This window comes from Rattus rattus, chromosome 9 (genome assembly GCF_011064425.1).
Source record: "Rattus rattus isolate New Zealand chromosome 9, Rrattus_CSIRO_v1, whole genome shotgun sequence".
Lineage (NCBI taxonomy): Eukaryota > Metazoa > Chordata > Mammalia > Rodentia > Muridae > Rattus > Rattus rattus.
This window is the reverse complement of record NC_046162.1, coordinates 67972740-67996949: the sequence shown is the minus strand read 5'-3', so window position 1 is coordinate 67996949 and position 24210 is coordinate 67972740. Positions and strand designations below refer to the sequence as shown.

Below are 24210 nucleotides of genomic sequence, written 5' to 3'. Positions count from 1 at the left end.
GCCCGCTGTAGGCCAACTATAGATTTCCCGAGGGCAGTGGACAATGTTTTATTTTTATTTTCACTGAGAACATTTCTAGGTGGCAGGTGTTGTCAGAGGGAGGAAGGCTGTTCTGTAGACAGCCAAACTCTCCTGTCTGTGGCTCTCCATCTGTGCCTGCCCTCCTTCCTGCCAGCTCTCACCTCAGAGCCAGAGTCTCTTTTTTCCCACTTCCCTCAGTAATGGCCACCCCCTCCCTGCACCAGGGCGGCTTTGACAGAGTCCTCTGAAGTTTGTGCCCACAGCTCTGGTCCTAGTAGTCTGGCCCCGCCCCAGTCTCTGGAACTGGCAGTTCTAGAAGGCAGATGGCCCTAGACGCTCTGCTAACCTACCAAAGCAGCCTTTCTGGGGGCAGGGGGGGTGCAGAGAGATACGGCAGAGAACACAGCCATGGCACAAGAAAGGATAAAGCCTGGTCATGGTGCTCCATCACCAAGGGCTGTTCTGTCAAGAACTCGGCCCTCCACCTACTGGTTCTGCCTATGTTACACCAGGATGAAGGGCTTCCCTGCGGCAAGGGAAACCCCAAACTTTCAGGACTCTGGCTCTGCTTCCGCTGCTATGGCTCTGTTGCGGGGGCATGCTGGGAGGCCTGCTTGGCCCGCTGCCGCCTCAGTTTCACAAAGGCCTGGGCCTCGCGATCACCCTTCCGGCTCTCCAGCAGCCGTAAAATCGGATCCCCTGTGGAGAGAACGGTTTGAGGGTCAGACTCTGGGTTAAACAGAGTCCCGTCCCATTCTTGTGCCAACCTTGAAGAAGCTGGTGGGTATAAACCAGCAGAGTTCACAACATTTATCTCGACAAAGGCTTGGAAACCCCATGGGCCCTGGGCAGCCCCTCGGCTGCCTGCTTTCTATGAGAGACTAGGGCTACACAGCTAACTTCATGTCTCACCCAGCCTGCTCACCGTAAAAGGTATCTCTTCAGACTCACCCAGACCTGGGCCGACCACGGGGTGCAGGGTGTGTGAGAGGCAGGCTCTACACAACCTGCCAGTGAGGGAGACTACACCTCACTAGAGAGTTGTGAGAATGGGAGGTACCTACTGGAGTTTCTGTTTGAGATGGGGTCCTCACTGGGCCTCAGACTGACAGAGATCCGCCTCCTGGTTACCCTGTACTGACAGAGCTGGGCCTACAGGGTCTGCCACCACACCAGGCCCTCAGGTACTCGGGGCGACTCACGATGCAGGCAGAGGTACAGGAGCCCTTCTGTCACCGGATTCTGCACTACAGGATATGTTCCCAGCACAGAGGTCTAGACTCCTCCCTCGTCAACAGGGAAACTAATGGGTCTCTCCACAGGAGAAGTCAAAACACTGCCAGAGCTTAAATCTCACTGGTCTCTCCATTAGAGCAGAGCTTGGCTGAAATTCTCAGCAACACGAGCCACAGTGCTTGTTGTAATAGCTTCCTTCTCCCTGGACACCCTGCCAGAGGGCCCAGCCCTGGGACTCAGGCCTACCATTGGGTGCAGGGTATGTGAGAGGCAGGCGCATCTGAGGTGCTTCGCCAGACTCCACACAGCCTGTCAGTCCAGGTACCCTGCAGAGCGGTAGGAAGGCCTCTCCCTCCAGGTCATCAGCTCCCAGCCTGTCGTGGTCCAGCACAGTGAGCAGGAGGCACGCCCCGTCTTTTTGGCACGGCTCAGCAGGCACCAGGCTGGCAGGGAGTTAGTTGACAGCCTTACCTAAATCTGCAATCAACCTTGCCCCCTCCAACATGTAGAGTACCCCCTTGCTGAGAAGAGGCATGTGGCGGCTGGATCTCTACTACACGGTGTAGCACCCACTCTGATCCCAGGCATTTACAAGGGGTCTTGTGGCCTCAGGCCCATTTTCAACAAAGAGCAGGCACCCAGGCATCTTAGATACAGCATCCTTCCCTGGATGCTCTGGCTTCAACATATGGAAACCCACCCCTTCCCCCAGGGAAGCAAATTCTCATCCCAAGGGTCCTTAAAGCCCATCTCAGTGGCTCCTTATAGCACAGGGTAACCAGGGAGGGAAAGGAGACTGAGGGAAGGGTCGGGTCCTACTCACAATTCAAAGGTCTCATCAAAGAGCGGGTGAAGTTCCTTCTTGTGCTTCTGGGTCTCCCGGGGAGCCAGCTCAGGGAATTCATGTCTAGGTTCCAGTGTCAGCTGAACAAAGGGGTCACTGGAACCTAGCGAGTGGCCCAGGGCAGGGTTGCTGACCGAATTCCAGCCATCACTATGTTCCCCCCTCCCGCCTCCCAAAGCAATAGGGTGGCTCCATCCTGAGAGCTGGAAGAAATGTGCTCAAAGCTCCTGCTGAACCTCCAGGGGCAGTGGGGAGAGGCTCTGGGCAGCCTCTACTCACCATTGGAGTCAAGGGGCAGCAGGCTGGAGGCACTGAGCAGCTCCACGTGCAGCTTCTGCTCAGAGGCTCGATAGGACGCCTTGACCGTGACTGCACCCAACCTCTCAGAAGTGGTTTCCGCCTGGCACAGGATCGTGCATTAGGGATCAGCCGGAGAGGGAGTGGGGCCAGGCCCACTGTGACCCTCAGTGGGTCAGGGACAGGGGAGGCGTCTCACCTGCTGTTGGATCCGGCTACGGAAGTACTTCTGGATGAGCTCCCGGCTGGAGGCTGCCTGCAGCTCCAGGTCGCTCTGCAGAGCCTGGAATGACATATCTTCATGCCAACCTTTGCCCATGCTGCAGCCAGGCACTCAGGGTAAAGTGTGGCTCTGTCATAGGCAGTGCTGGAGCCATGGGATTAGGGGGGTGCACCAGAAGACCCGGAGGCAGAGGCACCAGATGCTCTGCTTTGGAAGTCTAATCTCCCTAATGTGGGCATGCAGGGACCCTGTGCTTTGAAGGACACCACATTCAGATTATCTGTTTTGTTTTGTTTTGTTTTTTTGCCACAATTACAAGATCTGTAATAATTCTGGATAAGAGACCCAGCTTATTTCAGTGCGCTTGGTTTCATGAATTACGGAACTAGTCCTGGGTACAGGTGAATACACAAAGTAGGCCCTCTGCCCTGGCCTCAGGACTAGGGGTTCATCAAAAGACCCTAGCAAGGCCCTGCCTTGTTCATCCCAATGCTCATTCCTGGCACTGCTCAGGAAGAGTGCTCTTACCAGGAAGGTGTCTGTGTGCAGGGCCTCTGGTGGTAGACCACAGCCCTCAGCATGGAAGGAGATCTCCAGGTTCTGGGGAAGAGAGGAGAGGTGACACAAGACAGGCACACACCCTAGGGTGGTTATTCTCACGGCTAGTACAATTACCTGAAGGGCGACCTTCAGCCTGCTAGAAGCCAGTGACGAGTTATGATGGGAAGCCGCCGCCTCCACCAGCACGGTAAGTGTGTGGGTCCACAGTAGAGTCAGGAGGCTGGCCGGAGGCAGACGGGAGCCAGACACAGGGCAGAGACACAGGGGAGGAAGCACAGATGTTCTTCAGAAAGGGGAGGCCTCAGGAACCCAGGTTCACCCTCCCTCCGCTGAGTTAGAGCTGGCAGGTGGTGTTCAAAGGAAAGGTTGCTTTCCAGAGAGTAAAGGGGGCCAGGCCAAGGGAGTCACAATTCCATCCAAGGTGCCTCTCAACAGCAATGGGACCACAGGACACCAGCAAACCATCAGAGCGAGGGGAGAAGAACTAGACCAACATAAGTAGCCACTGTGCTCCAGGCACTGCTCTAGATCTAGGTTTCTGAGCAAAGCTATCTAGGAAAGTAAGTTCCTTCTGCTTATGTGGGGGAAACAGAACAGAACCAACCAACCAATGTTCAATAAATGGCGTGATAAAAAATGAAGGAGCCCAACTTCAGGAGCCCCGCTTTCTGTTCAGTAGACGGGCAGAACTCTAGGAGGGAGATCTGGCTGCCCAACAAGGCTTTCACACAGGGACAGGTGAGGCTCTGGGCCAGCACAGCCCTGCTCTCAGCTCCTCATGTGGCCCATCCACTCCTCACCTTGAAGCCGCTAAAGAGGAATAAAGTAAGAAGCTGGAGCCTGAACCCAGGAACCCAGAGCCTACAGTGTCAACATCCCAACCAGAAGCCACCCCAGGCTCCACCCCAGCCCCCACCCTGGACTGTGGGCCTGGATCAGGAAGGGGAAGGAGAAGCAGTCAGGGGCCCTCAAGATGGGCTGAGGCCTGGAGGGATGCAGGAAAGGCTCACTGTGCTCAGAAGAAAAAGGACCTTTAAGGAAAGCAGTGACTTTCTGTCCCTGAAGCTGGTTCCATCCTCCAAGGAAGTCACCAAAGGGACCCCCAGCATGCCGCTGACTCGTGAGCACTGAGGCCTTGGAGACCTGGGGGCTGAGGGCGGTGCAGACCAGGTGCTGCTGGATACCTGCTGAAGTTCTCCTGGACCAGGTTGGTGTTCATGTAACAAAGCTTCACCTCCAGGAATTTCATCAGGGGCAGAATGGCCTTCGAGAGAGAGAGTAGGACGGACGTAAGACTCCTCAGCTCTATTTCAGTCCTGACCTCACCCGGTTGTCCCCTTCCCCTGGTAACGGAACAAAGCTAGCGTTTGTGTGCTGGTTAGAAGAGCATCTGCCCTGGTTGCTCTCTGCCTCCCGTCTTCCTATCCTCTTGCCCTGTCTGTCTGCTCTGACTGCACCTCAGCCTGCTCCACACAAGCCTCCCCAGGACCTCTTCCCATCCCACCAGCGCGTTCTCCCTGCAGGCGCTGGCACAGATCCTTTTCCTGCTTCCTGTGGGTGGTGACTCAGCTGTCACACTCGGGATAAGGCTTTCCCTGACCACTATCAAACCCTACAACACTGACGTTCCCCAGCCCAGCCCCTTCTCTGCTTTATTTTCCCTTTAGCCCTTATTATCCAGCACACTACGTAAGCGTGTGTACAAGCGTGCACAAGACTGCACGCGTGTTCATCCTCACAGTTATTTCGGCACTTGGCTATCTTGTATTTCCTCAGAGCAGCAGCCCTAGGGAAACAGGACTTTTGGTCACACCGACTTAGGAGCAATGCTTGAGTCGGTGTTTGGAACTAAAATGTGTTCCCTCGGTATTCGATGAATTAGGGGACAACTTCCCCCCTAAGCAATCAGGAGCACAGTGACACGTGAGGAGTGGGGGTCAGCGGGCTGGCATCTCAGCAGGGCAGCAGAGATGATGGGCGTTGTGAAGGGCGGGTTCCTGGACCTGCTGGGTTACAAAACCGAGCCGGGCCTCCCACACCCTCTATCAGAGCTAGGGGAGCCCACACCATGAATGAGGATACTGCGGAAGCCCGGCGACATCGCACGCGGCTCAAGGTTGAGGGACTGATCTCTCACCACCTCAGAGCCTTCAACTCCTGTCTACCCGGACTCCTATCAACCCCAGACACAGAGTTGGCCTAGAGGTGAAGGTCAACCAACAGGACAGTTACTCACATCCTCAGGCAGAATCGACCCCTTGGCATTGATGAGCTTCTGGATGTGTGTGGCAATGCCCACTTCCAACTGGGACACAAGGCGGGGAGACCACAGGAGATGGAATGAGTCAGGGGAACCCAGAGAGTTGGCTTCGGGCTTGAGTTTAGGCTCTTGGGGGAGACATCAGCTCAGGTCCTGCTGAGGAACAGTCCCCGGGGAATCAGACCTTACCTGCTCTGCCAGAGTACGGACACCGGTACGGATCTCGTGGCCCAGCCCGGCCAAGGCGCCCTGCAGCTGAGCGTGTAGCGTGTTCTGCAGCTGCCCCTGCTCCAGCACAGCCCCGACCCGCTGCTCCAGTGCCTCCCATGCCAGTTGGGTGGGCAGCTTGTCGATGATCAACCGTAGTCGTTCCACGTTATTTACCACCACGCACAGCTGGGGACAGTCATGGGCACAGAGAGAGGCAGGCTTCAGAACCGCAAGCACCAAGACAAGCAGATCCACCCTTATCCTGGCCAGCCCCTCAGCCGCCAGCTCTTACCATGTCAGCTGCCTGGCTCTGGTCCTTCTGAACCGCAGACAGCTCTCGGGCCCGGGCCTTTATAAGGCTGCAGTAGACCAGGGCCAGCCGGCAGGTGTCCTAGGGCAGGAGGGGAGGACAGCGGATGGACCGATGGGCCGGGCTTTCAGAATGAGTGAGTAGAGGAGTCTCAGGAACTTTAAATTCAGGGCACAAGCTATGTAGGGGGTTGGTAGTAGCTAGTAGTTTGAGAGTCTGGGAGGAAGCAGGTAGGGCAGGAGGGAGGCCCTCCCGATGGAAGGGAAGGGATGCTGTACCTCCACGAACTTGACCGTGATCATGAAGGCCTCCTCTGGGTCTGGCCAGTCCAGCTGCCGGGCAGTGTGGCTAATTTGGGCAAAGCAGGTAGACAGATCCACAGCAGAAGTGCTATGCTTGGTCAGTTCACCCAGGGGTACCAGCTGGGGAAAGGGGAATGCTTAGAAAAGAAGGCTCGGAGCAGGCGGGTCAAAGTCCGCGCTACCACAATCAAACACAGAGCTGAGTGGAGGCTCCAGGGAGGGCAGAAGCAAGGCGCAGGCCACTGTGCCTCACCCTATAGGACACCCTAGGCTCAGGGAAGCCCTACTGAGCCTGAGGATACCATGAGATCATACTGTGCACCCAGCTGACCTGACCAATGCCCAGATGAGATGTTCAGAGACATTACAGACTTCTACCAGCCAGGAGGTCCCAGAAGGGAACCCAACCATACTCTCCCAAACCTAGGGCTCCTGCCTGTACCGAGTCCATCTGTACGGCTCGCTGCACCCGCTCCAGGGCAACGCTATAGGTCCTCTGCAGCCAGGAAGGGATGGCTGGCTGAAACCAGCGGTGGAAACCATCCAGGGCCAGGACTTCATGGCTGGGGAGAACAGAGGCTTAGCCTGTGGAAGGTGCGGGCTGGCCCCGGGCCTCAGCCCTTCTTAGTCAACCTTTTCCCACCTGCGTGCCTGAGTCCACCTTCAAGGCCACTTGGTGCTCACCTGTCTGAGGGGCCCAGCTGGCAGAACTCCCTCAGGCTGACATAGAGCTGAAACAGACTCTCTCCAACATCTGGAGAAACAAGGTCGCCAACCGCCGCCGTGTGGTCCTGTACCCTCTTGGCCACCTGTGAGGGATAGCTCATTGGGCAGGGCTCTGGAACTGGGCGGAGGGACGCTACCTAGAGATGGCAGAGGGTCTCACCAGCCATTGCAGCTCCAGGAAGGCCATGGTGAACAGGTCTATCTTGAGGACACTGGAGGAAAGGCAGCATGTGTGACAGTGGCACCCACCAGGGTCCCACAAGGCCCATCAGCTCCAGGCCCATAATTGCTCACTTGTGAAAAATCTTGTTCCATGTGCGACGGCACTGGTACAGATCACCCATAACGTCCTGTACCAGGCTCAGCAAGGCCTTGCCAGCCTCCAAGATGCCCTGGGAAGGATAGAGGCCTTTGAGCAGGGTTCCAGGGACAGACACTACCTACCCACGTCCAACCCCCTGCTTCAGCATCTACCTGTACCATCGGCTGGTGGTGTTGCTGCATCAGGTGAAACCATTCAACTGTGCCCATCTGTTGGAAGACGGGCAGGGAGAAGGATGGGTGACTGGGCTAAGGTACATGCCTCTACCCCCACCCCAGAGGAGACGCCTACCCGCAGGGCTTCGGAAACCAGCTGGGGCAGTGGGGCACTGTCTGGGCACAGTTCTCCAAAGGCCTTCATCTTGCACATCTGGACCAAGACTCTGGAAGACAGAGGGCTCCGTCCAGGGGTCTGCGACCCTACTCCTACCCAACTGGCCTTCTTGACCCCTCCCTGCAGGTGCCACCCCTGCACACTGAGAACAAAAGGGTAGCCACTGACCTGAGGAGGGACTGCAGCCTGGACGGGGAGTCAGAGACAGATAGGGGAAAGACGGAGCGGAACTTCCGGATGAGGGAGAGGCCATAGGCCAACAGGGATGTGAAGGAGGTGGCCAACTCCTCCCGCTGCAAAGCCAGGAAGATGTTACAGGGCCACGTCTCCCCAGAGCCCTGTCTACCCAGCTCACGCCAGTCACCTGTTCCGCTTTGAGTCGGCCCTGGATCCACTGGTACTCTATGCTGGTGATGGGGTGCAGGAGGCAGCTGCTAGGGAACTCCAGGCTCTGGTAGAGGCGGCTGTAGGCCAACCACTGCCTGCAGAGACAGGAAGACCTCGGTGGGAACAACTCCCTGCCTGATCGGCCAGTTGAAGCTGAAGGCCAGTGAGACTCACGGGGTCTCTTCATTTTTTTTTTTTTTTTTTGGTTCTTTTTCGGAGCTGGGGACCGAACCCAGGGCCTTGTGCTTGCTAGGAAGCGCTCTACCACTGAGCTAAATCCCCAACCCCGGTCTCTTCATTTCTGCAGATGCTTTTCAAGTTGCCTGACTGTTTTCTTTGTTTGTTTGTTTGTTTGTTTGTTTGTTTGTTTGTTTGTTTTTCTTCCTTTTTTTTTTTTTTTTTTTTCCGGAGCTGGGGACCGAACCCAGGGCCTTGCGCTTCCTAGGCAAGCGCTCTACCACTGAGCTAAATCCCCAACCCCTGTTTTTTGTTTTTTGAGACAGGGTCTCTCTACATGTCTCTGGCTGTCCTGGAATTCACTTTGTGTCCTCAAACTCACAGAGATCTGCCTGCCTGTGCTCTCCAGGTACTGGGATTACAGATTTGCACCACCAAATTGGCCTTACTGGACTCTCAAATTGTGCTTTGTATGGATAAACCCTTCCCAGCAAAGGGTGAAGCACGCCTTTTAATTCTCCAACTTGGGAGGCACAGGCAGGTGGATTTCTTTGTGTTAGAAGTCAGCCTGGGAGTTGGGGATTTAGCTCAGTGGTAGAGCGCTTGCCTAGGAAGCAAGGCCCTGGGTTCTGTCCCCAGCCCGGGGAAAAAAAAAAAAAAAAGCCTGGTCTACATAGCATGTTCTAGACCAGCCAGGGCTACATACAGAGACCTCGTCTGGAACATCAACAAAAGCAAAACCAAAACTGGAAAGAAAAAAAAAAAAAGTCATTTCTGGGGCTAGTAAGACTCGTCGGGTAAGAGTGCTTGCACCAATTGGGGCTGGAGAGATGGCCCAACAGTTAAGAGCACTGCTGCTGTCCCTGAAGTTTGGTTCCCAGCGACCACATCAAGGGGCTCATAACCAAGTGCAGCTAAGGCTACAGAGGATCCAGCGCCCTCTTCCGGCTGGTAAGGAACCTGCACACACGTGTTACATGATCACACGGACACAGATGCACAAATAAAATGATTCTTAAAAAATTTTCAGGGCGTTTGTGAATGTTCCCACACATGTACGTGAAGGCATGCATATAAATGTGTGCATATGTGTGAAGGCCAGAGGTCAAAGGTCTTCCTCAATCAGTCCTGAAGTTCTCCAATTCCCCTAGGCTCCTATCTCTGCCACCACCACCCCAGCCCAAACCCCGGGCTGGGATTTCAGGCACGCCAAGCCACAGCCTGCCGGGGTACTGGGGACTGAACTCAGATTCTAATGTTTTCACCAAAACACTTTACTGAGTGGAATCACTAACTCACTAGATGATGACCTTGAACTCCTGATCCTCCTGCCTCTACCTCCCAAGTGCTCAGACTACAGGAGTGAGCCATCACGCCCGGGGAAAACTTCGGGGTCTCTTGTTTCTTTTGAAAAGTCAGATTTAGAGACTCAAGTCTCATGCACGGGGCAATCCTCAGCCAGAAGTTCCCTTAGATGTGTAAGGGGAGACCTGACAGGGGTGATTGGCTAGGTGAGGTTACAGTGAAAGCAGGGACCAACCGGGGACAGGTGAAGGTGTCTCCTGGGACAGATACTACTCGCATGAAATGCCTGGATCCCGAAAGGGAAGCTGGCCTGTTACTGGATGACATTTCACTCGCCTCAGGACACCTATGGGCCTGAGTCCAGATACACAATCACTCTCCTTTCTCCACCAGTTTCTCGATCTATGACCGACTCACAGCCAGGCCCTGGGTGGCATTCTGCTCTTCCTCCTCCCGCCCAGCACCCAGCTGGGACTTCTCTTGCCTACACCACACAGACCGGCGTGCCAGTCATTCCTGAGTGGCCCTTCTTGGCATTCCCAGAAGCTGACATAGTCCAGGGGACATGATGGTCCTTGACAGACTTGTCACTTCTAGAGTTGTTTTGTTCTTTGAGACAGTTTCACTGTGTAGCCCAGGATGGCCTCATACTTGCTGTAATTCTCCTGCCTCAGCCTTTAGAAGGCTGGATTGATTACAGACGTGTACCGCCAAGTCATTTTAGTATCGACTGATGGGTGTCAACTATTTGCTGCCCCGAGCCTATGGCTTTGGGAAATGGAGTGCAGCAGAGGCAAGGACTTGAGAGACAGAGACAAGGTCAGTGAGTGACCTGGGGGTCTGGGGATTTGCTCTGAAAAGGACACAGTACCCTTCTCTGTTGGACACGCAATTCCAGCACTCCTAGTGCATGCATAGGACAGCTAGAATCAGTTGTGCACAAAATCTCCAGATTTGAAAGTGTGTTATCGGACTCCACACTTAAAAAAAGAAAACACAGCTTGGACCCCAGAGCACACTCTGGAGAGTCGTGCTTTGAGCCGCCAGCCTGGAGGCAGGCGGGGCAGGGCACAGAGGTCTCCTCGGGATTCTGAGCGGGGTTAGTGTACTCACGCCATGGACTGGTGGAAGTCTGACAGGTCCTTCTGGGTGGCGTGGAGAAAGAGGATGGTGACGGCCTGGGGACTCAGCGATGCGTCCCAGGAGGTACCGCCGGCCTAAGAGAAATAGTAGATGCGTCTCAGGACCTGACAAGTGGCCCTGGTGGTACCCGGCTCGGAAAGATAGCCATACCTGGTGCTGTGTGACTTCATGGGACACCAGCTGCTGCAGTAGGTGAAAGTGTACAGTGTAGCTGGGCTGGGAGCGGCTGGCCACTGTGGCTCTCTGTAAGGAGGTCAGCAGGCTATTGGTGAAGCCCTATGCCAGGTACAGCCAGTTCTCCCCAACCCAGGAAGGCCACCAATCAAGGATGATGGAGCCACTAGCCCAGGCTCTGGACCTACCCGCTTGTGAATGAATTGGAACTGCAGGTGACACTGGCCGCGATCTGGGTAGGTCTCCGTGCAGGGCTCTAGAGGGAACCACTGATCCTCTCGGCAGCGCAGGTCCTGAACAAGCGAGACATGAGGTGATGCGCATCAGGATGTGCAGAGCTGAGGCAGAGACAGGTCAGCAGTCGGGGCAGCACCCAGCTTGGGTTGGGTCAGCTCCTGCCTTTGCCTCTGTCCTGGCCCCTCCCCCCTGGCTCTCACCTGCAACCTTAGCATCACATTCCCCAGAAAGTCGTCCTGGCCTTTATCCTTCCGAGCTTCTTTAAAGATCCTGTTTTCAGGAAGATTTGGTGAGGGTTCGGCCACCTGGGCACGCAAGGGCAGAGCCAGCCTTCCAGAAAAAGGGTGCACATAGAAGGGCGGGGGACCTTCCTCCTCTGAGTCTGCCACACTCACCTCCTGAGCCCATGCAGGTCCGTGAGCTCCCGAGGCTTGTGCCTGACAGACTCCACAGTGTCCAGGTCCCTGGAGGCCAGAGGTTTTAGCAAAGGGCAGAGAAGGGCCTGTGACCTCCAAGTTTGGTCCCTCCTCCCCAGGGTCAGGCCTGCCACTCACCACATGTCCAGGTGAAAGCTTGCGTTAGTTATATCCTCAAACTCCCTTTAGGGAAAAAAGAACATGTATGCTTAAGAACCTGGGTATGTTACCCGGTGCACATCCGTGTCAGACCAGACCGTCCCCAGTATCACCCACTATGGAGTTGTAGCCCCTTCCTGCCTACTTCCTCCTCCCTTCTGTTTTCTTTTTTTGTTTGTTTGTTTGGTTGGTTGGTTTGGTTTGGTTTGGTTTTTCCAGACGCGGTTTCTCTGAGTAGCCCTGGCTATCCTGGAACTCGCTCTGTAGACCAGGCTAGCCTCTCGACCTGTCCTCCTGCCCCTGCCTCCTGAGTGCTGAGGTGAAAGGTGTGCGACACCACTGCCCGGCTGGCTTTTTCCTCCCTTTTTATTTTTTTCTCATGGGAGCAGGATCTCACTATGTAGCCTTGGCTCATCTGGGACTCAACTATGTAGACAAGGCTGGCCTCGAACTCACAGAGATCTACTTGCCTCTCCCTCCCAAGTGCTGGGATTTTAAAAATCAGCTAGCATGGCTCCTCCTTCCTAAACGCCTAAACTACTCTACCTTTTTCAAGGAAGGGCTGCGGTGTCGCCTGGCCACCACTCACCCGGAGCGGCCAACTCTGCCTCCTTCAGTACTATAGAGCGTACTTAGTGACGTGGCAGGGTCTTGCCACATAGCCTAGGTTAGTCTTGAACTTGCCATCTTTCTGCCTTACCCTTGAGTGCTAGGGTTACAGGTATGTGTCACTACATCGGGCAGGTATGTGTTTGACATTTACGTCGCGGGTCCGTCCTACGAGGATGAATCTCCCTCCGGCTCCTCCTGAGAACTAAGGACTAAGCCGTGTCTGTGTCTCTTGATCCAGAAAGATCAATGATCCAATTATCTAGAGAAACCTTATAGAGGGTGGCTGGGACAGGGCCACGTACAAGATAAAGGTCTCGTCCCAGACGGGATTAAGTGTCTGGGTCTTGACTTGGGTGCGATGTGTCTCCTCTTCAGGGATGGTGTGCCTCACCACAGCCTTCTGCCGACGCCGGGACACAGGGCTGCCCTCCGGCACACCAACCTTCTGCTCGATGCCCAGCAGGCAATAGGGGTCGCTGAACCCTAGGAAGGAGTGAGAGACAGACTCCAGAGAGTTAGCCAGCTTCCCTCAGTGGGGCCCAGCCTCCTCCTGAGACAGCCAGAATAAGGTCCCCCCGAAACTCAGCAGCTAAGTGCAGGAGGCTAGCAGCTGGGGGGATCTTTGGAAGAACTCTGGAGAAGACTTCAAGGCCGGACTATGAGAGGAGAGGTCATCTGGGGCACCTTAACCACTCACCGCTGACATCCTTGCCCAGAATGCCCTTGGCCTGTTTCACTGTTGCCTTCAGACAAAATATTGGCTTCTGTAGGGATGAGAGGAGGGCTTGCCTGAGTTCCTGAGAGGACCGTGCTCCTTCCTTGCCCAGGACGACCGGGGGAGGGGGGGCAGTTTACCTCAAGCTCCCTGACACGCTGTAGCATCTGCTGGTGCTCCTCGGGCTGCACCTGGAAAGCCTGCAGGGGCAGAGGTGTGAGAGGCTAGGGACACAAGGTGGTGGGGAGGGAGGGCTGAGCCTTGGCGGGAGGGTAGAGGCTGGGTTTACCTCCTGCAGATAGCACAGCAGTTCCGAGGCCTCCTTCACATGGTTGGGCTCTGGCTGACCCAGGCGGTGCAGGACGGTATAGAGGGCTTCCTCATACAGCAGGTCCCGCTGAGACATAGCAGGGTCATCATTACCCTCCCCAAGACCCTCACCTCAGGCCCAGAGAAAGGGACAAAGTGGCAGATGAGGTTGAGACCCAGTGTGATCTCTACCGGGCTGCTGCATCCTCAGACTCTGGGGCTGAGGGGCCTCCCCCAGAGGGGCTGTAGGGCTGCTTCCCACATCCCCACACTCTCCCAACCCCTCCCCTTACCTCCTCCGGGGAGAAGTGGTGGGATTGAACCTGGACCTAGGAGCAAGGCGGAAAGACACCATGTCCCTGGAGGCCTCTCCAGCCAGGCAGGAAGCCTATGCCTTAGATAATGGAACCCCAGCACCTCAACCTCTGGGCCCCGATGTCCCTCACCTGTTCCAACATAAGGCTCCCTGAAGGGCAAACCCCTGGGCCATCTTGCTCATCCCCTGTACCGCCATGCCTGAGGTCCATGGGTGTTCAGCTGACCCAGCTGTGGGCTCTCTAGCACCTGCCCCCCCTTCCTTCCCCAGAGGAAACAGCAGTGCTTATCAGACGGCCACCCGCTCCTCACCCCAGCAGCGGAAGTGAGGCCTAGTAGCAGAGGTGGGCGAGTTGGGGGAAACAGCAGGCAGGTCTCCGGTGGCTCAGAGGGGTCCCTAAGTAACCTAGGTAACCTACAGTCATTAGAGATAGTTTCTTGGAGCTGGAACCTTCAAAGCTAGAGGAACAGGAAGGGCCTGAGGTACAGGTCCACCAAAGAGAAAGGGACTAGAGAAGCCCACCGTGGCTCAGAGAACACTTGGTGGACCTCTCTGCCCACCTACAAGGGTATGCCCAGGGCCATAGAGGGCAAGTGGGTGGGGAGAGACAGCCCGCCTCTCACCTCTAAGCCCCAAGACTACTGAGCACCCCAGGTTGGCTCTTCACCCCTCCTGTAGTCACTCCTACCTCCGGGGTGGCTTGGGGCGGTGGATCCTGCAGGTCTCTGACCCTGCGGCGCCTTATCTTGACGGCCTGGCGCAAGAGTGGAGGGCGCCGCTGGGGGTGGGAGAGGTGTGTCGCCATGGTGGTTGGCTCTGCCCTTCACTCCGCCACCCCCGGCTGCCGGGTGGAAACAAGGAAGCCGCAGGGTGATGCAAAGAGCCCCAGGGTACACTCTGCCGAGGAGGGTGGAGGGATGGAAGGGTTAGGGTGTCACTGCCTTGGCGGGGCCTTCTCCAGGTTCCCAGCAACTCCCTTCAGCCTCGATCCCTGCCAGATCTTCCTCAGCCAGGAGAAAGTGGACCCAGTGGGCCGGCAAGCCCCACCTACTCTCCCATAGAGGCTCTGGGGAGAGTCCAGAGCTCCTGGACGGGCTAAGGCAGCTGCCTGCCTCAACTCTGCCTGGGCCAAGGTAGCCAGCCGAGACCTGTGGCGTTCTCACCCTAGGGTTTTCTGAATGGGCACCAGATCTGGGTCAGGGTGGGGCAAGCTCAGGGCGGTGGCTCCGGAGAGGCTAGAAACAAGAGGCGTTCCTCAGCCAATTGCTCAGCCTGCTCCACCCCACAGGTGACATTCCAGGAAAGGGACAGAACTACTTTGTGTTAGCCAGGGATGGAGAGAAGGGACATGAAGCCCAGCCCTACCACTGACGTCAGGTCAGGGTACTTCACTAGCCCTGAGGCCCCCGGGGGTGGTGGCAGAAGAGGTGGCAAGGCCTTGGAGCAGCCTTTGCACATGGAAGCATTTTGGTCAGGAGAGGACACTGCAGCACTGGAATCTCCCACAGCTCTTTGGCTCACTTCGAGCGGGGTGCGGGGTACAGGTCCGGCTAAAGACTTTGCTTTATTCCACGGTCTCTTCTTTAGGTAAGGCAGCATGGAGGCACACACCATGGTAGCCAGCCCAGCAACTCTCCCTCACATTAGTCCTGGCACGCCTTGCTCAGGAGGGGATTGGAAGCAGCAGATGGGACACAGGCCTCGCTCCTGTCCCCCGCTGGCAGTGTGTGGCACACGCACCATCCCAGACAGGTGCGGTGCCTCTGTTAAGGAGACTGGGAGCCACACGCACACACTCTTAGACTCAGTGAGGAGGAAGCTGGCTTCTAGCTCCGCCCCCAGCAGCCACGCCTCCGCAAGACCTCACCCTGGTCACCACACAGGAGTCAAGAGAGCATCCAGTCACTTCATTTTTTTTTACTATTTCACAGTTGTAGCAAACAAATCAAGGTGCAAACAGGGTTTATTTCACATTAATATATTAACTGGACTTTTTGGGTCAAATAAATAGGAATTCTCTTTAAATAACCATCTCCTTGTTTTGCATCCAGACCAGGAACAAACGAGAGCAACTCTTAGTGCATCCAGGGGGCGAAGCGCACGGAGAGGCGGGCTCGGGGTATAGGTCATGTGGTTGGAGGAATCCCAGACCAAAAGGCCCAATGGGGCAGACATGCATTCTCTATCGCCCCTGCAGAGAAGGCCCTTGTGAAGGGAAAAGGAGAGTGAATAATCCCCAGAAACACTAGCAGAGGGGCAGAGGGGCAGAGGGGCAGAGGGGCAGAGGGGCTTCCTCTCTGCCACAGTGGCTTTGCTTCTGATGCCAGCCACTGGAAGCTCCGGGTAAAATCCCTGGAAGCAACAGAAAGAACAAGGGAGGCGGATGAGTGTGACTGCTGGGACAGCGGCCTTCCAGGGCCAGGCACACGCCAGGGGGGAAGGAAGGGGAAGGAATGTGAACATGACTGGGCAGGGCCTGTGGGAGACACGGCTGGTCTTATGAGCCCAAGAGATGAAGAACAATGGTCACCAGGCTCAAGGGGCTGGACAGCAGTAGAGGAGTGGCCAGAGAGTCCCTCTGTGTGTGTGTGTGTGTGTGTGTGTGTGTGTGTGTGTGTGTGTGTGTATGTGTGTGTCCACTATCATGAGGAACAAGGGGTTACCCCGTGCTTCTGTGAGCTCCAGAGATGGTTAAAGGGAGGCTGGGTAGAACAGCGCTGTGAGCTGAGCTAGGGTGGGAAGCTGGGACATGCCTCTCAGAGGCCAGGAGTTCCACCTTTCTATCAGGGCTAGCTCCGGCTAACTTTATACTTAGGCCTGGGGAAGAACAGGGCCTTCCCTGGCCTCCTGGAATCCCAGATGCAGCTCCATGGGAGGCCCAGGAAGGGGTCTTCAGGTAAGAGGCAGGAGGTGGGCAGGGTCTACTGGGTCTTCTTGTCTTCTGGGGGGTAGTAGGGTGGTGGTGGTGGCTGGCTCTAGAGAAAAAAGCACAAAGCTCCCATGAGACATCGTAGGACTCTCTGTGCTCGCTTCCAACACCAGCTCCCAGCCTGCGTGACTGAGAAGGCAGTCTCCTGCCAACTCACCGTGGGCATGTAGACATTGTGTGGGTTGCCCGGGTTGTAATAGGCGCTGGCAGCGGCTTCTGCAGCCTTGGCCTCAGCTGTGAACACAAACACACAGGAGACGGCAACAAGCAGTAAGCCTCTCCTCACCCTCACCTGAGTTCCTAGGATCATTTGTAGATGAGAACACCAAGGCACAGAGGGTGACCGTCTGGGTCCAAAAAGGTCACCACAAGCCAAGAAGCCACCACAAGCCAAGGAACTGCAGAGGCCTCATCTCATTGTACCTTTGGATTTGTGTTCTGTGGCACCTGGGATAGAACCTAGACCACCCTATTCAGGCAAGTGCTCACTGAACCACACCCAGCCCTTGGAATATAGCTCTTCACCACCAGGCTACCGCTTGTTGGTGCCCTTGGGTGGTCTGTAACCCAGGCCCTTCGTCACTCGAGGGTCAGTAGTCTCCAGCCATTGTGTGGAGTTCTCTGTAAGATTTTGGGGAGGAGAGGGCTGGCCCTGAAGGACAGCTAGAAGCTGAGGGGGCCTCACCTGCAGGAGTAGGGGGGGCACTGGGGCCGCTGACGACGGGAGGCTCCATGGGCCCAGGATAGGGTGGTGGTGGGGGCTGTACATATCCCATGGCCCCGTCCATCATAGGAGGCCCAGGGTAGAACTCTGCTTGGGAAGAGAGCGACAGAGACAGTGAGCGGCCTACTTGGGTCCCTCATAAGGCTACATCTAGAGTGGCTGTCCTATCTAGTTCCTTGAGATGCCCTCTAAACTCTCCAGTGTCTGTTAGGCCTAAAGCATGAAAGGCACATCTCCCCTCGGCAGCTTGAAGGTATGGTTAGTGGGTGGGTGCAGAGGCTGAGTCTGGGCAGCAGAGGACACACTCACCGGGTGGGGGCGGTGGATAGGGGTAGCCAGGAGGGCAGGGGTACATTCCATTGGCGACTGGTGGGGGAAAGACATAGGCCCCGCTGGGCATGTAAGGGTACCCATAGGCTCCATTGGGGACTTCACCTCTGGAGGCTATAAGTACAAGGGGAGAGAGACATGAGTGTCACCTGCTCCAGGGACTGATGGGCCCCAGGACTGTGCCCACAGATGTGCCCTACCACCATTCCACTGCCCACCCCAAGGGGTCTGCCTAGGTCACCATGTGGTGAGGGGAGGGTGGGAAAAAAAAGGCCAAAGGGCAACATGGTGGGGTCAAGGACGGGCGTCAGAGGAAGCGAGGGAGAGCTGTGCTGGGGGAGGGGGGTAATGAAGAATGAGCACTGGGTGATTTACAATGGCGGCTGGATGGTAGTTTAGTAGCTGGGTTTTTTGTTTGTTTTTCAGTCCAAACATTCTGCCAGAATGTTGCGTGCCTGCTCTGGGCAGAGGAAGCCCACAGAGGGTAATTACAGGTTTCTTTCCCCAAACTTCCCAGTCCTGTCAGCTGGGTCCAGGTATTTACCTCCTGGTGCTTATGATACAAAATAAAAGGACAAACAAAAAACCCATGTTTGATGTGTCCTTGGCCCTGGCTTCCAAGGGCTTGGATACCTTGAGATGCCACCTGGAGCATCCGCTGCCCAAACTCAATGGCACCCCCTGCTGTGAAGGTCAGCTTGTAGGAGGCAGAGCCTTCCCAACCACCTGAGAAGGGCAAAACGGTCAGAGTGAGAAGGAGACAGGTTCAGGGCAGAGATGGCTTGTTCTCTCCTGGTCATCGTCAACGGTGAGGCCTGTCTGGAGGGCTCCTCCCCAGAGCCCACATAACACCCCGAGCTGCCGACTGGCCCGGCTCCTGCTTGGGGGTCTCATCCTCTCAGCAGGACTTTCTCCACTCCCAGCACCAAGACCATAGAGTTGATTGTAGAGCCAAGAGCGAGGGGGAGGTGGGGAGGCCTCTCTCCACCTGACAAAGCACGCGACAGCTCTCCTGGTAACTGACATCAAGGTTCGGGGGTAGAACTCTCCTGGTAAGGGGCCTCAAGACAAAACATGGCCCCTGTAGCCCAGAGTAAGGCTCACACAGAACCCTATGGAGTCTGGAGTCGCCACAAGGCCAGGCCCCATGGAAGGCTCCTCCCAGGAATAGAACAAAACTTCCAAACCTAAAACCCGGGCCCTCCCTAGGTAAAAAGAAGCACCTTTAGGCTTGGCCTTGCGCTTGCTAGGCAAGTGCTCTACCACTGGGCTAAGTTCCCAACCCGCACCTTTAGTTTTAATTTCTCTCTTGGGCTCACTTTCTGAACTTCCCAGCTCTTGGTAACCATTAGCCTGGGTATCAGAAGTTAGTTCACAGCTAGGGGCTGGAAAGATGGCCCAGTGGTTAAGAGCACTGACTGCTCTTCCAGAGGCCCCAAGTTCAATTCCCAGCAACCACATGGTGGCTCCCAGCCATCTGTAATGGGATCTGATGACCTCTTCTGCAGTGCAGAGCACTATATACATGGTAAATAAATAAATCTTAAAAAAAAGTTCTCGGCTAGGAAGTAGAAGGCTTAGGCAAGGAATCTGAAACAGCTATTTCCAGGTGGCAGCCAGAGATGCTGAGCTTGTCACCTACCTCCTGCTTCAGCTTTCACTGTCCCCTTAATGAAGTTGGCACCAAACACTGGCTGCTTGACCTCACAGTCCTTCATCAGGTAGAAGGGCATCATGAAGGACCGCATGGCGTCCTTGCCCTTGGACAGAAAGATGACCTGTGTGGAGCAGAGACCAGGCCGTCAGAGCCAGAGCACAGGCAGCCCCGCCGCTCGTCCCGGACACTCTCTATGTGCTCGGTCTCTTCCTGGCATCGGAGGAGGGAGTGCAGCCCACTGGCAGACACGTGGCTCCTCCCAAGGGCAGCCTGGAGACAGCAGACTGAGGCGTGCACACGAGGGACCTGCAGGTCCCAGTGAGTGAGGACGCCGCACGGGCTCCCTCCCGACACAGGCTGGCGGTGTGGGGCACACAGGAGGAGCCTGGCTCCTGTGCTACGCACGAGGTGCAGGCAGAGCTGACGGAGGCTGGGGGTGGCAGAGCCTGTGCTCATACAGAATGGAGCAGCTTAAGGGTCCAGGAGAAGGGATCCTTGTGACTTCCTGTAGGTCACACTTTGCCTGACAGCCACATAACTTTCCTGTCCCATACCTGGAAAATCCCTGGGTTTCCTTTCTTCCTAATTACGTTTATTTATGTTGTATTTGTGAGGGTTGGTGTGCACATGCCACAGTGCACATATGGAGGTCAGAGGTCAGTTCTCTCCTTCCACTTTGTAGGTACAAACCAGCAGACACTCAAGCTAATGGAGGATGTGAATGCCCCAGAGGTGGGCATGTTGTGAGAGGGGCCATCATGAAAATGTGCACGTCCCTGTGCACGTTCCAGCCATCTTCACTCCTCACCTGGGGAAGCCACAAGCACAGCCCCTTTCTTGAGTCACTTTATTACTCAGAGCCCACAGGGCTCACTCTCAAATGAGGCTGATTCTGCAGCCTGGCACCACTCACTCTGCAGGGCTCTGCTGGGCTCTCTGCCCAGCCTGGAGGTTGGGGCCCTGCTACGACATCCTGTTTACCACGTTCATCTCTCTGACTGTGCATGAGTCTCGAGGGCTACTCCAGCCAAGTCATCCCGGCAGCTGTAACCTACCCCAAAGAGATTTTTGTGGAATCTGCATGGCCCAAGTCAGGAAAGCAGCACAAAGGGCTCGTGGTTCTAGAATCCAGGATCGTGTGACAGAGAAACAGACCAAGCAAGGCACTAACAGTCCCCAGGAGTCAGAGGCCACTGGTGTCACAAGACTGAAGCAGACACACACATGACCCTCTAACCCAACTGTCCTGCTATACAACTTACCCGGTATGGAGTTAGGTAGACGGTGCCTTTCTTGGTCCCTTTGAAGGCCTCTGGTACATTCTTCATGTCATTGAATGTAAGTTCCACATGATCATAGGACATTAAGATGCTGTGAAGAAAAAAACAAAACAAAAACAAAGGGGCCACTATCAGTTACTCTAGACGAGACAGTCACTCAGAACAGTGTCTCATCAGGAGCTGTGATGAAACCATCGACACAGCCATCGAGAGGAACAAGCCAGGTCTACGACTCTCCCCACCTGCGATTTCAACAGCCCCGTGTGACCAGGCGAGACAACCACCTTCCCCTCTGTGGCTGGATTAGATCACCTGGGTTTGGCTTTAGTTTGCTCCTGAGTCCTGTGAGTGGGGTTCTGGCTGGGGGTGTCTGGATCAGGGTTTTACATAGCTCAGGCTGGTCTTGAGCTTGCTAAGTTCCTCGGGCCTCCACCTCCCAAGCTGCCGGGATTATAGCCTTGTACCACCATGCTGGTTTCCTGAGGTGCTAAGGCTGGAGCCTAGGGTGTGCATGTGTGAGAGCACTCCACCCACTCAGTGCCAGACAGAGATCTTTTGTTAGTGTTTGCAAAACTTAATCTATGCTGGGCAGTGGTGGCCCAACTTTAATCAGCACTCAGGAGGCACAGACAGGTGGGTCTATGAGTTTGAGGCCAGCCTGGTCTACAGAGTGAGTCCCAGGATAGCCAAAGCTACAGAGAAAAACAGCTTCAAACCAAACAAATAAAAACCTAATATGTGGGCTGGAGAGATGGCTCAGTGGTTAAGAGCACTGAATGCTCTTCCAGAGGTCCTGAGTTCAAATCCCAGCAACCACATGGTGGCTCACAACCATCTGTAATGGGATCTGATGCCCTCTTCTGGTGTGTCTGAAGATAGCTACAGTGTACTCATATAAATAAATAAATACATCTTTAAAACAAAACCTAATATGTAAACAGTCTAATGGGACTTGGGGATATAGCTCAGTATTATCTAGTACGGTCAGGCTCTAGGTTCTAGGAAGGAAGGAAGGAAGGAAGAAAGGAAGGTTGGTTAAAGACATGACTCTGTACTTGCATTGGATCCCCTGAAGCTGCAGTTACAGGTGGTTCTGAGCTGTCCCATATGGATGCTGGGACCTGAACTTGGGTTCTCTGGGAGAACAGGAAGTGTTCCTAACTGCTGAGCCAGCTCTCTAGCCCCTAATCCAAGCTTCTCTAGCTGGATTGGCAGAAACTTCTGCACACAAAGCCCTTGAGGTAGGTGTGTGTGTCTCTCGCATGCACTCAATTCTCTAGAAAGAGTCACAGCTTTTTTTTCTTTTTCTTTCTTTCTTTTTTTTTTTTTTTTTGTTTCTTTTTTTTGGAGCTGGGGACCGAACTCAGGGCCTTGTGCTTCCTAGGCAAGCGCTCTACCACTACCACTGAGCTAAATCCCCAACCCCTTCTTTTTCTTTTTTGAGACAGGGTTTCTCTATGTTGCCCTAGCTGTCCTAGAACTCACTCTGCAGACCAGGCTGGCCTTGAGCTCACAGAGATCTGTCTGCCTCTGCCTCTTGAATGCTGGGACTAAAGGCCTATTATCACCTCCTCCCAGCAAGTTCACAACTTTACCTCTATCAGTGGTTTGTGAATTAAAAACTCATGTTTACTAAATTCCAAAGTCTGAGTGTATAATTAAATTTCAATCGTTGCCGCCACATGTTTCACAAGTGTGACTGAAGCTATTGCTTTGAGCCCTACTGGTAGCAACAACCTATGAACCAGGTGCTGACTCTCAGGAGGGTAGATGCCACCTAGGTAAGACTCAGTTTAAGAGACAAAAAATTCCCAGCATGGTAGCACATGCCTTTAATCCCAGCAATCAGGAGGCAGAGGCAGGTGAATCTCTGAGTTCAAGGCCAGCCTGGACTACAAAGTGAGTCCAGGACAGCCAGGGCTCTATTACACAAAGAAACACTGTCTCGGAAAAACAAACAAACAAAAAATGGTATCACTCCCAAATACTGAAACTAAATAGCCCTGGTTTGTGGCAGCACAGGCCTGAACTCCTCAAAAGCCTGAGGTAGGAGGATTGCCTCAAATTCAACCAACCTGGGCTACAGGAATGAAACCATACCTCAAAAACCAGAGAGACTGGTAGAGGTGGGGACAGTCATTAAATGGCATCAGAGTACTTGGCTCAGACAAGGTACTGGACAGAGTACACCAGAGAACAATGTAAGGTTTCTCAGATTACAGGATAAAAACGTCCGAGTTCATATGGTTTCATTCTTCTGTCTCCTCCCGTCCCAAATACTCTTTCTTGGTGCAGTAAGTACAGGGGGCAGCTCAGGTTAAAATGGTCAGCAGGAACATGCGCTGGCCGGCCCCTTCCCAAGACCTATGCACACGAAGTCAGCGGAACCTGGCTGCGTCACTGCACACCTTCTCCTCCGACTCATCAAGCTTCCCAGGTGACAGGTCCCAAGACGGGCGCTTGTCTACACTGGGTGTGGCTCTGACCTCCATCATGTCTCCCTTGGCCCTGAAGAAGTTAATTCAAGCCCGCAGAGTGCAAGTCAGGAGAGTCCGATTTTCAAGGAACAAGGAACAAGAGAAGTCCAGCAGTTCAGGGAAGGGTGGAGAAAAAGGAATCTTAAAGTTGGGAGACCTTTGTTCTGGGAACTGACAGAGGCCATTGAGAATTCAAGAAAACAAGGCAAGAGACAAGCCTTTACAAGGGTCACTGGATTAAGTAGTTGACAGACATTTAGTTCCACCTCGAGGGCCTCAGCCGTTCTTTTGGAACCTGAGAAGTTCTGGAATATACGAGAAAACCGTACAGGAGTTGTTTTAAGCCTATTGACTTTGGGGCCAAGTTACCTTCCTTCAATTCCCATCTGTTACTCACAGCACTATGGTCTAAGTCATGTTATTTATCCTCACTAGGCCTCACTTGCCCTACCCGTAAAAGTTACTGCGGCAAGCGATTGTGTATTATCTGAAGTAGAACAGACGCAGCACAGTAAAGACGTCGTAAACGCCTAATAAACAGCCACTACGTTTTTAAGACTTCGTTTGGAAGGGGTTCAAGAAATCATCCGAGGGCCTCACTCATCTTCCCAAACAAACCCTGACACCATTCTGCTGCCCCCCCCCCACCCAGCACCCCAGCTGATCAGCACCCCGGCCCTCCCCCACGACCCACCCACTCCCTCCAGCCCCGCCTCCGGCCGTTACCACCCCTTCCCCCCCCACCCCCAGCGCTCCATCAATTTCCTTCCCCACCATATCCCACCGCCCACCACACAGAGTGCGACACCCCCCCTTCGAGCCTCCAGGATCCTTCCGCCGTGTTTTCACCTCTCAGTGTTGTTGACGATCACTCCGCCGCCCTCTGAGTGATTCTTGTTGAGCGCCATAGTCTCTCCCACAGGGGTCCCGAGATTCGCAACGCCCTGCGCTTGCGCTGGTCTTTGGCCCGCCTCTAGTGGCGTCGTTCGTATTACAGTCAGCCAATCATAGCTCGTCCGCGTAAGCTGACCAACCACCTGATCTGGACTGTCACGTGGGGAGAGTTTACTCCCTCTTCCCCTCCCCCAAGTTGCACCTGCATCACAAACAAGCAGTCAACTACAATTCCCAGCAGGCCGTGGTCTTGCAAACGCGGCCTCTCCTTGCGTTTAGTGACGAGTGCATTCTGGAACTTGTAGTCTTTTTTTTAATACTAAG

General features: G+C 54.8%; 2 protein-coding genes across 6 annotated transcripts; both read right to left on the bottom strand.

Annotated features, from left to right (window-relative positions):
- Positions 1–32: 32 nt before the first annotated feature.
- Unc13d (unc-13 homolog D) lies at positions 33–14764 on the bottom strand. Of its 2 annotated transcripts, none has more exons than XM_032913852.1 (31): positions 14284–14764; positions 13573–13608; positions 13260–13367; positions 13111–13170; positions 12953–13019; positions 12558–12738; positions 11623–11667; positions 11464–11532; positions 11269–11338; positions 11020–11124; positions 10808–10900; positions 10628–10731; positions 8010–8127; positions 7814–7938; positions 7604–7694; positions 7465–7521; positions 7285–7382; positions 7151–7202; positions 6949–7073; positions 6707–6827; positions 6241–6384; positions 5945–6043; positions 5632–5838; positions 5419–5487; positions 4367–4446; positions 3150–3402; positions 2598–2681; positions 2381–2501; positions 2081–2204; positions 1504–1700; positions 33–720 (listed from the first exon to the last, which is right to left on the bottom strand). In XM_032913852.1, the coding sequence occupies exons 1-31, from the start codon at positions 14398–14400 to the stop codon at positions 599–601; spliced, it is 3342 nt and encodes a 1113-aa protein (XP_032769743.1). In that variant the 5' UTR covers positions 14401–14764; the 3' UTR covers positions 33–598. The 2 variants fall into 2 exon arrangements, with proteins under 2 accessions (XP_032769743.1, XP_032769745.1); XM_032913854.1 differs by lacking the exon at positions 14284–14764 and adding an exon at positions 13726–13847.
- Positions 14765–15487: 723 nt separating this feature from the next.
- Wbp2 (WW domain binding protein 2) lies at positions 15488–23971 on the bottom strand. Of its 4 annotated transcripts, none has more exons than XM_032913125.1 (8): positions 23842–23971; positions 20498–20606; positions 19221–19356; positions 18212–18304; positions 17558–17692; positions 17210–17338; positions 16682–16758; positions 15488–16570 (listed from the first exon to the last, which is right to left on the bottom strand). In XM_032913125.1, the coding sequence occupies exons 1-8, from the start codon at positions 23898–23900 to the stop codon at positions 16517–16519; spliced, it is 792 nt and encodes a 263-aa protein (XP_032769016.1). In that variant the 5' UTR covers positions 23901–23971; the 3' UTR covers positions 15488–16516. The 4 variants fall into 4 exon arrangements, with proteins under 4 accessions (XP_032769016.1, XP_032769017.1, XP_032769019.1 ...); XM_032913126.1 differs by having other exon boundaries at positions 17210–17335; positions 23842–23950; XM_032913128.1 differs by lacking the exon at positions 17558–17692 and having other exon boundaries at positions 17210–17335; positions 23842–23924.
- Between the last annotated feature and the right edge of the window lie 239 nt (positions 23972–24210).